Genomic DNA, 14787 nt, shown 5'->3' with positions numbered 1-14787 from the left:
AAGGATGGATGTAATATGAGGTGTAAAAAAAAAAAAAAAAGAGGAGGAGGACAAGGCTAGCATAAGCCGAGGGCCACAGAGGGTAGAGGTGACAGTCTGGTTGCCTGGCGTAGCCTGGCATCGCACGGCACGGCATGGCATGGCAGAGCTGTCCTTGGAGGTCACAGTAATACATGCTCTGGTTTATTTCCTCCTTTCCTCAGCAGCTCGGTGTGGTGCCTGCCGGTTTGTCAGGGCTCAATTAGGATGCTGCGAGGTGGTGAGGTGACTGTTTGCATCGAAATAGAGCCAAGAGAAACATTAGACCGAAAGATATTTGCCTTTCAGTTTCAATATTTGACTGGCATGAAGGTGCTACATGTAGCATTTTAACATCAGTAAGTCATCAGTAATTGCCACATTCATTTTGAGACATGACTATAATTACTGTAAACAAACAAGACCGTGTCTGAGAGGATTGGCAGCGTCCCTCTGGCCTCCACACTGCATTTTTACATTGTGAGCCACTGGGTCACATTTTGTGGGAAATGTTCTTCCAGCGCAAATGGAGCTCAAGTTTCTCTCAGAGTTTGTCTCAATGGCAGATGGCAGAGGACTGAGTGGCTGAAGGGGGAAAAAATCATTTCCAATATGTTTATCATCTTCAGAAATGCCACAGAGAAAAAGCTTTGGTCTGATCGTCATTTTTGTAGCAAGAACTGATGAGGATTATGGGAAATGTAGTTTTTCAAGAACCTTAAGATGGATTTTGTACCATAGAACACGTGTCTGCTTAATGATGATATTTACCATTATTCAAAAGCAAGGCATAATTTTAGACTTCTTCTGCTTATGAATTTATTTCTGTTTGAGTTTGTAATCCATACTGAACAGTACGTTGTTTCTAAAGTCATCTTCTTCTATATATTTTAGCTGCTCTTTATGGTTTTGCTATCTTGACGCATATTGTTCAATTATGATTTGCGCAATATCACATAACATTAAGAAGAAAACTAAAACGATTATAAAACTGTAGTTGTTGGATTTTTAGGAAAGAAGCATATCAGCTGTTCGAAGAGCAAACTGTTACTGATCTGTTGACATAGAAACATGCTGGATGAGTAATTACAATATCATCAGTAGAAAACCAGATAAACCCAACTCACTACACCACTGAATCAGACTTAAATACAGATTTAGATATTGGACGATAGCCATGCCATAGGATCAGCAGTAAACTGGCTGCCATACTGGTTGTACTGGTGTATCACTATGTACTGGGCAGGCTGGTCACATGGAAAAGATCCAAGAGAGGCTGGCTGCTTATGGCCTGGGAGGTACACAATGACCTATTTAGGTATAAGAGTTTTGAATGCCACAGAATCCTAAAAGACACTAGAGAATAGATGATATTGAACGTTTTACACTGTGCTCGGCGGTGGAATTCATTCAACAGACTGTTTGATCAGTCTTGTACATCAAGTATGTATTTAGCAGCTTCTTTCTTTGCATCTTCTGTATGTAAAGCAGAGCAAACATTTGCACTGTATTGTTAAAAAAAATGTAAACAGATGCACACATACTCATCCTTTCACGCTTCCGTTTGTTGCTTTTATCTCGTTGCATTACAATGCCACACTGAATATGGTGAGAACATCTTTCTTGAAGCTAATAAAAGCCGTCAAACTGTATTGTTCGGTGTTAAAATAAATGCCCGAGAAGAGCCAAAAGATGACACATTCTTGAGGGTTTTCAACATTGCAGAAGGCCCACGTTTTGCTCTCCACAGCCGCTGAAAGGAATAATTTGGTAACTAAACATCTGATAAGACAATATGCTAATTGTGTCATAATATATGCCTGAAGAAAGAGTTGACAGCAGCACTAATGCAGAATAAACATAGTAATGCATGCAGGAGGACTCCTACATGTTGACATCAGTCAGGATGTTTACCATTGCACCTCGCTGTAACAAATGTAACACTTAATTTCACAATAAAATGCTTTAATCGAAAGTAAACAACCTGGCAAATGACATTAAGTTGAAACGAACCCCTAGATCAGAGAGCATGAGATTTCCTAATTAACAGGGGTAATTGGAATTAAACCAGAGCGTCACAAATAATGAAGCGTTGGGCGAAGAGACGAGGCTTCATCGGAAAAGGCTTGAGTTGACTCTGAAAAACAAAGCTCAAAACAACAATCAGATGTTACTCATGCTTGACATTTAACCCCCAACGACCAACATCACATTTACAGTATCTCTCCGTGGTGAAGGAGGGAGGAATTTATTTTGTGTTTTTTTAGCTTCTTTGTTACACTGCCGTTCTGTTGTCGGGGTCATACCCAGATGTTGGACAGAGATGGACAAACAGGGCCAATAGCTGACCACCACTGTCAAATGCAACAATTCCAGGACACCTGTAGGGGTTCCTCACTGCATAACCAGAGGGGAAATCCTCAAGACTTTGTAAACCCAAGAGCATGCGAATGATTTCAAAGAAATATCTTGTCAGTTGAATTATATGGTTATTTGACCCCTGGATTGTCTAATGATTTTCAAGATGCTAATTTAAGCTGCTGAATTATGAACATAATATACATCAATTTGCGGAAATCAGTAGAGTTAAGTAAACACTTTAGAGCCATGAAGGTACTATTCAACCTTAATGTTCAGGCATTCCGATAACATCAGGGAAAACATTTAAAACAAAATAATGATCTAATAAGTGAACTGAAACAATTTAATTGCAGATTTGATCGCATATCAACATGTTTAGTGGCCAAGAATCTAGCTAAAATATATTGTAATTTCCTTTTTTTAACAGTATTTTTGATATGGCTGTCTTTCTGAGACTACATGTAGTAAAGGGATCTATTTTTTTTGTTGTTGTTGTTTCAAGGTACAGAAAAAAAATTTGACTCAAAGGAAAACCAGGTAACAAGTTAGATTTTCTTCTTTTCACCATCACACTTTAAGACTTGTTAAGAGGCATGTATCTGCTGTCCATTTAATTTTTACAGCAGTTGTCACTAAAAATCAAGATTGATCTGTGTTCTCTCCCGCACCTTGGAGCTCTTTATACATTATATTGTACATAATACAGAGCAGTAGTAGTGGCTTTGTGGGGTAGCGGCGAGCCCTGGGCCTCATTAGTCCTATCAGTGGACGGCCTTGTTAGCCCTAACAAGTAGTCAGCTGACAGCTCCATTCAGCCGCCGCTCCCCCCACAAGAGAAGTGACAGCTTTAACTATGGTGGAGAGTGCCGCCGATTTATGAGCCGTGCCCGTGCTCTCTTAACCAGATTAGTTCTTTTTACATTAACCGAGGAAAAGTAGGGCAGATGTCTGTGTGACTGGTTGTAAATTTGATAATGACCGCCATGTTAATCCCCCCCATCTCCCCTCCTCCCCTCTTTGTCCGTGCCCCCGCACGGCAAGTCCAGGCTGGGACCTGGCTGGTAACAGGATTACCAATAAGGGGACCCTCCCCATGTGTGTCTGTGTTTCTTGGACCAGGAAAAAGGAGGCTAATTGTTGTTGGTGGTGGCTGGTTGGAGGAGAAAAAGTGAAAAGTAGCCTAATGTGGGAAAAAGAGAGAAATAATGAGAAAACGATCAGTGAGGCATCAGGACCAAATCCCCTCTAGTTCTACCCAAATTTCTCAGCATCTTAGTCTTGGATTTGTGGCATCAAATGTCTTTTTCACTTAAAAAAAAACCTTCTGTAATGACCATTTTAAACATTTTGATTTCAGAATTCAGTCAAATTTGATGAATGACTGTAAAAAGCAGCTTGTTTTAATGAATGTGTATTTTTAAAACACATGTACAGAGGTCCTTTAGCTCATATGTATCTGTATATATTGAAAACACACTCAGGCATTTGTATATATTTTTACAAGCCAGACTTCAAGTGTTTGTGAGGTCATTAAATAGAGACAAAAAAAGAAGAAAACAGATTATTTTCTTACCAAGCTTTTATGTTGGTTTAAAAAAACATAATAATAATGATATTATTATAGAGATTGATTCCTAGCAACAACAGAAAAAAAACAACCAAAAAAAACAGTTTCTCAAGCAACATGTCACCCAGAAACGAAAAAAAAAAGAAAAAAAAAACTAAACCACAGCAAGCTGTTGTTTAGATATTTTAATATCTTTCCAGATTTAATGTCATTTATCTGCATGTGAAGACTGTGACTCTGATCTCTTCTCGGTCAGTTTTGGATTAGCCCTTGTTTTTCTCTTTCCTTTAAAGCTCATTCTGCAGTGAAATCCACTCTAACACAGCTTTTATATGCTCGGTTACAAAAGAATTTTGCGATTCAATCAAGTATTTTCCGGTGTTGTTGTCCTCGATGTTGTTTTTGGCACCGTCCAGTCCTGTAACGCCTGTATTGGAGGTCTCCCCTTTTCCTCTCCATTAGCTGATCGGTGTTGTTGTATTTGGGTGGCCGGGGCTGGTACCTGCACCCACTGTCCCTCCCGCCCCCTCACCCCCCATGCCTGATACGATCTAAACTGATGTCCTGCCGGTGCTTTTTTTCCGAGAACCCCTCAGACTGGTTGGAGCGGTGGCGGTGTCGCCGTGCGCTGAGCCTTTTCTTCATCACCTATTAAAATCAAAAGCCCCGTCGTTTGGCGAGGACCGCTGGGATCTTGGCTTTAATTAAATTACATTATTGTTAACGTCAGCTTTGCCGAGGCCCGCTCCGTCGCGTGCACTTTGCCCTCCTCCTCCTCCTCCTCCTCCTCCTCCTCCTCTTCGGCTCACCTCCTGACAGACATATAGAGGAGGGAGGAGAAGGAGGGGAGGCAGGGGGTGGGGGGATAACACATACATGCAGTAATGTATTCTAATGCTCCCCTCCTCTCCTCCCATCGATTTGAATTTTTAAAAAGATGGAAGCGGGGAGTAATGTTATGTAGGGAATATGTTCACAGTGAATATTCAATTAGCCTGCTCGTATTTTGTATACATAAATGTAGCGGTGTGACGGTGCTGGCTAATATGTAGTGAAGGGCTCTCGCATGAAGCTACATTTTATATGATCTAAAATGTTTGATAACAGACGTACATCATGAATAAACATGTAAACATGTGCCTCAGATGTTAATTCTCATACCGAATGTACAGTCTGACTGTTTGGAAGTTTTTTTAAATACTGGTTTAATCCTCAAGCTTTACCATCATTGATGACGTTGTATTAGTTTAGGCTAGTATTACCCTCTCAATAAGTCTCTATAATTCTCTCTGTCCTCGTAACATGGATTTATCTTTTCTTGTCAAAATCAGATTTCACTGGCAAAACACTGTCCTGAAGGCTTATTATGAATGTTGTTGTGTTTATTTTTTATCTGTTTTGGTGAGAAAACAAAATGAGTAGCCTCCTGAAAACACCCTGAACAGTGAGGCTCTCTTCTCCATTGTGAATAGAGCAGTGAAGTGTCACTAATGTGGCTCTATTCATTGGTTTGCGGGCCTGACTCTAGTCCTCATGACCGTCCCTCCCTCTGCTCCCCTGTCCCTCTCTGTCTGCTGTTGTCCTGTTGCTCTTAAGATCCAGACTTCAAATTTGCTTCAATAAACCACTAACTTATAATATATTTCTGGGCTGTAATTCCAGCATGTGTTTGCTATAGTTCAGTTATAGCGCGCAGGCTCTACATGTGGAAACAGTTGGTCTGAGGTGGTAAGCCACCTACGATGTATGTTAATGCATCTTATCTAATGATCAGTTCAGTTTCTGCAAAAGATAGCAGTTGGAAAAAGCCACACACATTGAATATACAACATGAAACAATGCCTGATCTCCTTTTTTATCTAAAGCGTTTTCTATTAATAAAATTATTCATTCATGGGGTGCTAATCCATTAAACACTGCAGGAAATTCGGCTTTGTGAATTAAAGTTATGATGTCCTACTAAACAATGCACCAAGATGTTTCCAAGATCATTTCCACTAAAAGATTTTTTTGCTAAGTCAGTCCTTAAAAACGGCCCTGTTAGATGTACATACTTTATGGTACAAGGGCAAGTGGCCCCCGATAAATATTGTTTTGGAACTGATGAGCAACACTTAACTGAGTAACACCTAAAGATCACATGTTAACACAGAATCACCCGACGCCTCTGAAATGATTGATATGTCACTTGTTCTGAGGTCTAGCATGTCACTGTGTTATTCACAGCATCACCACATCTGTTCAGAGAGTTGGATACTGACTTTCATTTGTTCACAATTGACAAGTATCCATAAATGAAAACAGGCAAAGATGCGTGAAAAGGAATTTGATGATAATGCCACATTTGAAATCAAACAAACTTTGACATCCGTCTTGATAAAGCTGAGCTCGCAGATGTTTCATACGCCAGCCTCCCACATCTGGTTATTTATTTGTTTTTCATTTTTCATGTTTGTTTGGTTCTTTTTATCAACAGTAAGGCACCACAAGATGCTCATCGTCCCTGTTTTGATCGGCCTCCGGTGACCATTTAAGTGAATTAGCCGCGCCCCCATCACCGGCTGTTAAAGGGTCACTCCTCGTCCAATTACCGGCTCCACCTCGTTAACTCCTTCAACGCCAGGCCTTTGCCATTTTTTAAACATGAGCTTAATTATGCTAATGAGCTTCAGCATGCAAATGGCCTGAGCTCTTTCATCCTAAACTGTACGCTCAACACCCATTCGAAGACGTTGTAATTCGTATTTGACACTGATTAAAATGTTCTGTTAAGTGACCTCGGCTGAGATTTACTTGCATCGGTCATGTGGGGTTTTTTTTTCTTTTTTGCGACACATGATTTTGCAGCAGGTGCTAATGTCTGTCTGCCTGCAGTTACGCTGAACATGTATGTTACACCAAACACAATGAATGAAAATCACCTTAGTATTTTCTTGTAATGTCCTGAATGTGGAAAAAAAAACCTCAAACTCTGAGCTTTCAGACATCCATGCAGTTAAAAATGCACCAGCAGCTGTGCACTCATACATTTAAAAGGGGGTTTTATTTACTGAAAAAAATCTTTGTGCAAGGTTTCACTGCATCTCCTATGATTTAAACAGATGTCTTCTTTAAGGACACTGCTGAGAGCTTTTACTTTTTTTTTTCCTTTTTTCTGTCAGTCCAGTTGTCAAATTCGTCATAAATTCTCACAACTAGAGCCTGAGTATCCCATGAATAAATTACAGTGTTTCATAATTGATTGAGAGAAAAGATGCAGATGTGACAATAGTTGGCAAAACGGCACAGCGGCTAATTGAAAACATCCTTGAAGGGGTTCCAGATGTAGTTGTCGTCTCTTTTTTTCCTACAATAAAGTGCAGAATTAAGAATTCATCTTGATCAGACTTTGATTCGCTCGCCTTCCCATCTCATTTGTCTCACCTCGTCCGTGCCACCATCTTGGAAGAAGACGCCAATTTTTACCACCTATTTTATCAATATGTCGTTTATCATTATAATAGATGTATCTGATGTTAATGACGATAGTTTATAAAACAGCTTATTAACCTTAATGACAGTGTGATCTTTTACAATTGATAGGTTGTCTCACCTTCAATTACACTGAGTAATGATGATATAGATTTAATTAATGCTTAAGTGCTCTAATGATTCTTTCATTGCTGAACAGCAACTCACCAGTACAGCTTCAGTGGACTGTTCCTTTACTGTTTGTTGTTTATTTATATCGCTGGTTGTTGGACCACGACAGCGGGTAATTAGCCTGGGGCCATCAAGAAACATGAACTTTATTCTAGTTGTACATGCAGTAAAAATGCAGATACAAAAAAAATGCCATTGGATTGGAAAAACTGTATTAGGTTAATTAAACCAGAGCATACTGTGATGATCTACTTTCATTACATACAATCTTAAAGCTGTGTTTGCTTATGAACTTCCAAAACAGACAAAGCCATCAGAATAGCATAGTACCAAAAAAAACAAGAAGAATCTGTGTTCCTGAGTCGTCCCTTTGCTTCTCTGCGGTCCGTCTGTCTCTGTATCTGCGACTGAGTGAACGCCTCGATTGCGGCGTTCAATCCCACTGTTTGGGAGCACAGATGCACACTCAGTGCTGTGTTCTCTGCAGTCTTAATAGTGTTAACCCGTCAGCTGTCCCCAAACTGAGGACACAAGCGTCTCCAGTGTTTTCGCCACTAAGCCGGATTTTCACTCTTTCTCACCGAGCAAGTAGCCAACACAAGTTCCACTGAAAACCATCCTCCTCCTCCTTTTCTCTCTCTGTACTCTCCTGCTGACTGCTGCTGTCTTTGACAAAACCATCATGAAAATGTTTTTTCTCCAGATGAGAAGAAAAAAAAAATTTTTTTGGTCACAGAGAAATGTTTTGAGACTTGCCCGAGCAAAGAGAGACATTGTATTGGAGGCCTTTTTATTATATTTGGACGTAATGGTAAAAATTAGCCACTGGTTTCAATCTCGCAGTGTGTGGTCAGTTTAAAAGCACCATACGGTTCCTGGGGGACTTTTTGGTCTTGGTTTTAGATGTTTTAAATGTATCTGCCTTTTTACTATTTTCAGAACATGAGTTCCTAAAAATCTACCTGTTGTAAATGCGGCATGGAATTTCTGTAAAAATAAATTCTACAGATTATTATTCTTGATGAGTTCTCGTACGACTGCTTGTGTTGAGACCACATCAAACCCTTTAGATCCTCTTTGGTTAAAGTAAAAGAATGTACACATGTTGCTATTTTAAAAATTGCAATACACAATAATTTGTGCTATAATTTAAGTATTTTTTGTATCATAACATTTCAAACAACATCCACTTACAGACGCATATGTTTTATTATTTTGAGTGTTTTCTCTACAATATCACAAGATGATATGTTCTTTTGTCCTTTTAGCCTAAGCATTGTCATTTGTTTTGCATGATGAAACTTTGGTTCACTCAGAATTCTTTACCTACTTTCTCCTGTCTCTTTATTGCACACGGTCACAAGTTCCATGCTCATCTCCTCATCCTCTAGCCCCCCTCCACCCTTTCCACTCCTGCCCCTGTCTCTTCTCCTCCACTGTACATCTTTTCCTCCCTTCGCTCTCACCGCCTTTGTCTTCTGCCTTCGTGTCTGACTTTGTCCTCCTCTGCGTCTTTCACACTCCCTCTCCGTCTCCATCCCTCTCTGTCCATTCACATCGGGACGAGGGGCGCTGGGCGCCTGTGACAGTGCTCCTAATTAAGACGTAAAACTGTGGGCAGCAGGTTTCTGAAGGTTACACTGTCTATACCGCAGGAAGTGATAAAGAATGGAGTCACTGATGACATGTGACGTTTTCACCGGGGATGATGCAAACCGCTGCTAATGAAGCCGCGGCTATGGAGGAGAAAGCAAAGGGGACAGGGGGCCTCTGTGTGTGTTCGTGTGTTCGTGTGTGTGTGTGTGTGTGTGTGTATGCAGGTTTTGCTCCAGAGGCCTTTGTGATATCAGGGCAGAATTTTTGAGTCAATTAGACAGATCGAGTACGTGAGAGTTGCTGCCCTGCACTTTGACTGATAGGTCCGTTTTTTCATACAGTATCTGAAAGTCCTGCTGTCTGCTGCTCACATGTAGGATTGTTCTTATGGCAGGGTGATAATCCAATATTGTAATTTACTGACTATCAGCGGAATCAAATCATGATGACATTATCATATTTTACACAGTTCAGATATTCAACTTTGTTCTGCAAGCACATTTTTCTAAGCTTTTAAGAAATAGTTTTTAGAGCATGTGTGAGGATTCATATAGGGATTTGTATACTTATATGTATATTGACATTGTAAAAAATTGTTTTACCAGTATTGAGTCCATAATCACTTATAAATGATCAATCAGATCTGTAACTTAGAACTGAGATTCCCTGAACTAGATTAGCAAACGTTTGGAGACATTTAGGCAGGTTTCTTATCAAAAATGTTTTGAACAGAACAGTTTGGTATATTTTGTTAGTGTACAAAGCACTGGCTGAGATGTAAGCTTTTGTCAATTTTATAGTTCATGGCTGTGGGGAGTCGGTCTGTGTTACTTGTTTTTTTTAATTGTGTTTTTTAATGCTAAATAAGAATAGCCTTGCATGTATATGCATAATACATCTAAAATAAAATAAAAACATGACCATGCTTGTGTTTTACAAACTAATATATCAATAATTAGGTAAAATATGATTTAATATATTTGCATACTGCTTACAATTTGATGCTGATATCACAGTGCTTTTTTAATACTTGGATTAATTTTTTTTTTTTTTCAACTCACTCTTTCTTAATATACAAGCCATTATGCAAATATTTTCAGACATAAAACAGATATCAGAGAAACACATTATTCAAAAATATGTTAAGAGTACTGAAAATCTGTTGTATCTTTCATCAGTGTAATATTTGACTTTGTCAAACTTGAAGATATCGAACTCTTGCACAGATATTGGCTGGTAAAATATTTGTTTTCTACTTTGAGCAAGGACAACATGTACAGGTATTGTAATATACAAGTATAATGTCTATGAATTAGAAAGTTTAAAAATGTCACCATATTGAGTTATCAGTTTTAGTGCTATGTCAAAACAGAATGAGTTTGTGATTAAAACATTTTGTCAGCAATTCAGTTTCCTTTTACAACAACAAGCATACATTTGGATTCAAGACACACCTGTTGTCATTCCATATTCTTTCTCAGTTTTGTTTTTCAGGTATCATTTTTGAATTATTAATTGACCCAGAAAAAGCATTTGTGCTTAACCAATTCAGGAAGAAATGAACTCATAATCACTTCAGCTAGATAGAGATGAAATTAAGCTGTATCCCAACACGCTCCCATCTAGACGCTACATTGGTGTCATATCCCATCACCGCTGTATGGGGTCTAGTCCGTTGGCATGTGATCAAGGCCCAAGCATCTGCAGTGAATGTATAAAACCTGTACGCTGTAGAATATAAGAGCTGAAGCACAAGTCAAGCTGCATATTCCAACAGCGACGTGAAAGAGAAATTGAACTGAAAAGCGAATGCATAAAACATGACAGCTGGCGTTTTCCTTCAAACGAAATAATCTTGACACACTGTGTTGGAAAACGCATAATAAAAGACTAGAGTATGAGGCGACGCTGATTAGCATGCATGTCACCCTAACAGTACAGCTTGACTCCCCAAAAAACTTGGAAACTTGCAACGAAATGCTCTCGGCCAGTTAATGTAACATCATATGTGGGTCCTCCTGGTGAAATATCCTCTGAGACTTCCAGTATGCACATAGTAATGAAATACATGGCCACCAACCTCGCCATTAGGAAAACAGCAGTTATATTAGCCTTTTTAATGCAGCGCAGTAGAGAAAGGAGTCGCCCAACACTGGTGAATAATTATACTTAATACTGAGTGTTTGAGATGAGGCTTCAGGCAACTGTGAATGTCTGTAGTTCCCAACATATGCAAATAAATTAACATAATGCAAATCGCACTCAGATTCGTGCTCATGGCAGCAGTGGAAGTTGAAATGAGTGTTGACCCACTGCAGAGCTTGAAGACCTGCTTAATTAAACAGTGCAATCAGTGTTAGTGCAGGGATTTAAATCACAAAAAGGGTAGCAACGGTAAAATCTTTTTCACGTGTGGAAGCTGACATTTGGAGACTAGAAACCGACGGAGTGATGTGATTTTCTCTGCAGTAAACAAATTCTACTCCTAAATATGATTTTTTTTTGTGTGTGTGTGTATGTGACCTTAATGTTACAGCCGTCTGTCAGGGTCAAAGTGTGATATTGTTTTTAATGTCATACGGAGACATCGAAATTCAAAATGATAGCCACACATGACACAATTAAGCAGCACTGATGTAACTTCTAGAAAATCTCGCTGTCTAACAGGCTCTATGGGAAGTTTGTTCCAAAAGAAAGGGATAAATAAAAAAAAGTTTAAATATACCAAACCATGTTTTAATTGTAACAACATATTACTAATTACTCACTACTAGTAGTATAAGTGCATCCACAAAGTTGCCTTCATTAACTGTACTAAATAAAACACATCTGCACGCTGCCGCTCAGTGAAGCCATGAAATGCAGTCACTGGCTTTGAGCAGAATGACGTTTGTCTGTTGATTGCACATTTTCAAACAGGGAAAGGGAAAATCAGACACGTTTGGAAAGTGTGAACAGATTAACCTGCGTATATTCGAAATTAGAAAGTCAAGGTGAGAAAGCCTCCCATCACCTGAGAAATCACATGGTGGTTAGTTGATGTGTTGAGTTGACGCTGATCTGGAAGAGATCCGAGCTTGGATTATTGACAGACAGGAATACTACTTCCCTCATCCAGGATCACTGTGCGTGTTACGCAAATATGTAAGTAAAGTGTGACCTCTCAAAGCTTTACATGAGGAGATGAAAACAAAAAGCTTTTGTACTTTCACAGGAAATTTACATTGATGCTTTTTTTGGCATATAAGAACGTTAGATAAACTGTCATTTTGCAGGTGTTAAATCTTTTTAGCTCGCTTCCTAACTGTTTGCAGTTACATTCCTTCCTTTCTGCCCTTTTAACCATGCCAATTCTATGGAAACGCAGTAAGAAAATGTATTTATCTTGCATTCATCCTCCATAAAAAGTTGAGAAAAGTGGCATTTTTATAAATTCCTTGTACCATTAGATGTAAACACGCTGCAGTTCTAAGGATACGAAGGAGAATAAGTGTATGCGGCTGGTTTTGTCAGTGTACACATAGTGTGGTTTTCTACCCATCACTTCTAAGCTGGTAAATCTCACCCTCAAACATGGCCGCAGTGTTGCAGCTCGACAATCCTCACAAGTTCATTGGTGTGAGCATCTGAGCCCAATGTGAACTGTAGCCCAAATGTGACACACTGGCTCTGGCCATATGCAAGCTTTTCACCCCTCCTCCCTCCGCTCGTACTGGTGTTGTGAGTACACGAGTCATGACTGTTGGCTGTGGCAACACTCTGACTCACATAACCCCTCACAAAAGATCGGGCCAAGCTCCTTCAGCCCAGGCCAAGCCAGGCCGTCTCTGCATAAGACTCTAATTGATTTGATGGACTTGTGCGCCGTTCACACCCCTTCCCCAAACAAACAGTCCGCCCAAGATTTGTCTCCATTGAGACAAAGAGGCAGTGCCCGCCTTCCTCTCGCAAAAGCAACACTCGGCGTCCGCCTCAGAGGGCAGCGTCGGCCTGCCAAACTTGTTAATTTCACTACTGGGCCTCGGGGAAGGTTTGAGCGTGCTGTGCTACGATTCATCATACTGCAAATTAAGTCTCCCACCCCCATTCTTCTACCAACTCCCAGGTCAACCAGAGTTGACTCAAGTTCACAGTTGTTTTTTTCACGATCGGAGCCAAGAGTGTAAAGGACAGTCGTGAGAACTGCGGTGCAGAATAAGAGGGTGGTCCCTTAAAAAAAGCAGACGTACCACAGAGGCACGCAGCAGTTGTTTTTAGCTGGATTGATTGCAGTGTAGTACACCCCAAGACCTCTGCTAAGTGTGTGGCACCCTGTGGATTTCTTGAGATACACTCACTGATTTTACACTGTGCAATACTCAACATAGTTTAGTCTCAAAGCATCAGCAGTGGGCTTGTAAGAACAGCTCTAGAGGAGCTATTGGATACAATAAATAAACAATAAAAAAACATCAAGGATCGAGGTGGGCCTTTCTCACTAGACAATCTCATAAACTAATCCAGCAAATTTCAGTCAATTTTGTATCATGTTTACAGATTAAAATGCTACCTTTTCATTTGGGATTATAACATTGGCATGCATTTTGTTAGCCATGAGCCAAAAGAACAAAAAAAAAGTCAAATTAAAACAAAACAATGAAAATTCCTCCGGTGTATCTGTTTGCTTTTCCGCTGCATTTTAACGCCAAATATATAAAGACAATTCGATTAATGTAGATGTATACAGGTGGAAAGGAATATTGCAGGTAAAAAAAAATAAAAAATGTTATCCCTTGTTCCTGGCCAACTCCATGCAGTTGTAAAGGGTCATATCTGTACATATGTTCGTGTGGTGGTTGATGCATTTTGAGTTTGTAGAACTGATGGGACTGAAAATGAGAAGCCCCGAGATTTATTGCAAAAATAATGTATTACACCAAAAGCGTGATATTGTCAAGAAACTTAACACCTGTGTGCCTTAACTGTTGATAGGCACTTCTGAGAAGCTTTTAAGAAGCTCACAGAAAAAGAAGATTCCTGCTATGGAGTATTTACTTGCCGTATTCGATTTGTTGGTTTGTTTTAATCAAAACTTAAGAGCTCCAGTCTGTTCATTTGTTTTCTGTTCTTTCAATTCTGTGATTCTTTGTGTTATTTCCTCTTTAGCGAGACTTAAGATAAGCTCAGAGGAAGACAGCATGATGGAAACACACTGGAGTGGGGAAGTTTGTAATGCAGTATTGTCTCTGATGCCAGCAGGGACATGTGTGGTTAAAGGAACAGAGATCAGGTGTAAAAATGGCTCATGGTGCCCGATTCACAGTGAATTAACATTAATCAGAAGCTCTGCACAGAGTTGAACTGCTTTCTCTTCCTTCTCTTATTAAAGAAGCTGCAAATAGATGGTATTGTAGAATCCTTCAGGCTTTCACAAACCAAGCACAAAAAAGCAGACACAGTTAGCAACTTGTGGCTAAAGACTGAAGAGGGAATAATATACATTGAATGTTGAAGTAGGCAGTTAGCCACCACATTAGCAATTTCATCTAAAACAGCCTAAAACAGAGTAAGTTAGTGGTGCAGTAGTCTTGTGTTTCTGTAAGATTGTTTTTTCTGCTTCCTAA

At 39.7% G+C, this 14787-nt stretch overlaps 1 protein-coding gene across 3 annotated transcripts in view; it reads left to right on the top strand.

Annotated features, from left to right (window-relative positions):
• The window catches only part of antxr2a (ANTXR cell adhesion molecule 2a), a 76165-nt gene that overhangs the window by 43517 nt on the left and 17861 nt on the right, over positions 1 to 14787 (top strand). Inside the window, exon 17 of one of the 3 annotated variants that reach the window (XM_037098113.1) lies at positions 6423 to 6732. The exons of the other annotated variants lie outside the window; for them this stretch is intronic. Coding sequence (XP_036954008.1) covers positions 6423 to 6425 — 3 coding nt within the window. The 3' untranslated portion in view covers positions 6426 to 6732. Of the gene's footprint in view, positions 1 to 6422; positions 6733 to 14787 lie in introns of those variants that run through there. 3 annotated transcript variants of the gene reach the window in all.

This window comes from Acanthopagrus latus, chromosome 5, assembly GCF_904848185.1.
Source record: "Acanthopagrus latus isolate v.2019 chromosome 5, fAcaLat1.1, whole genome shotgun sequence".
Lineage (NCBI taxonomy): Eukaryota > Metazoa > Chordata > Actinopteri > Spariformes > Sparidae > Acanthopagrus > Acanthopagrus latus.
Note: the sequence above shows the minus strand (reverse complement) of the source record. Positions and strands in the feature narration are given on the sequence as shown.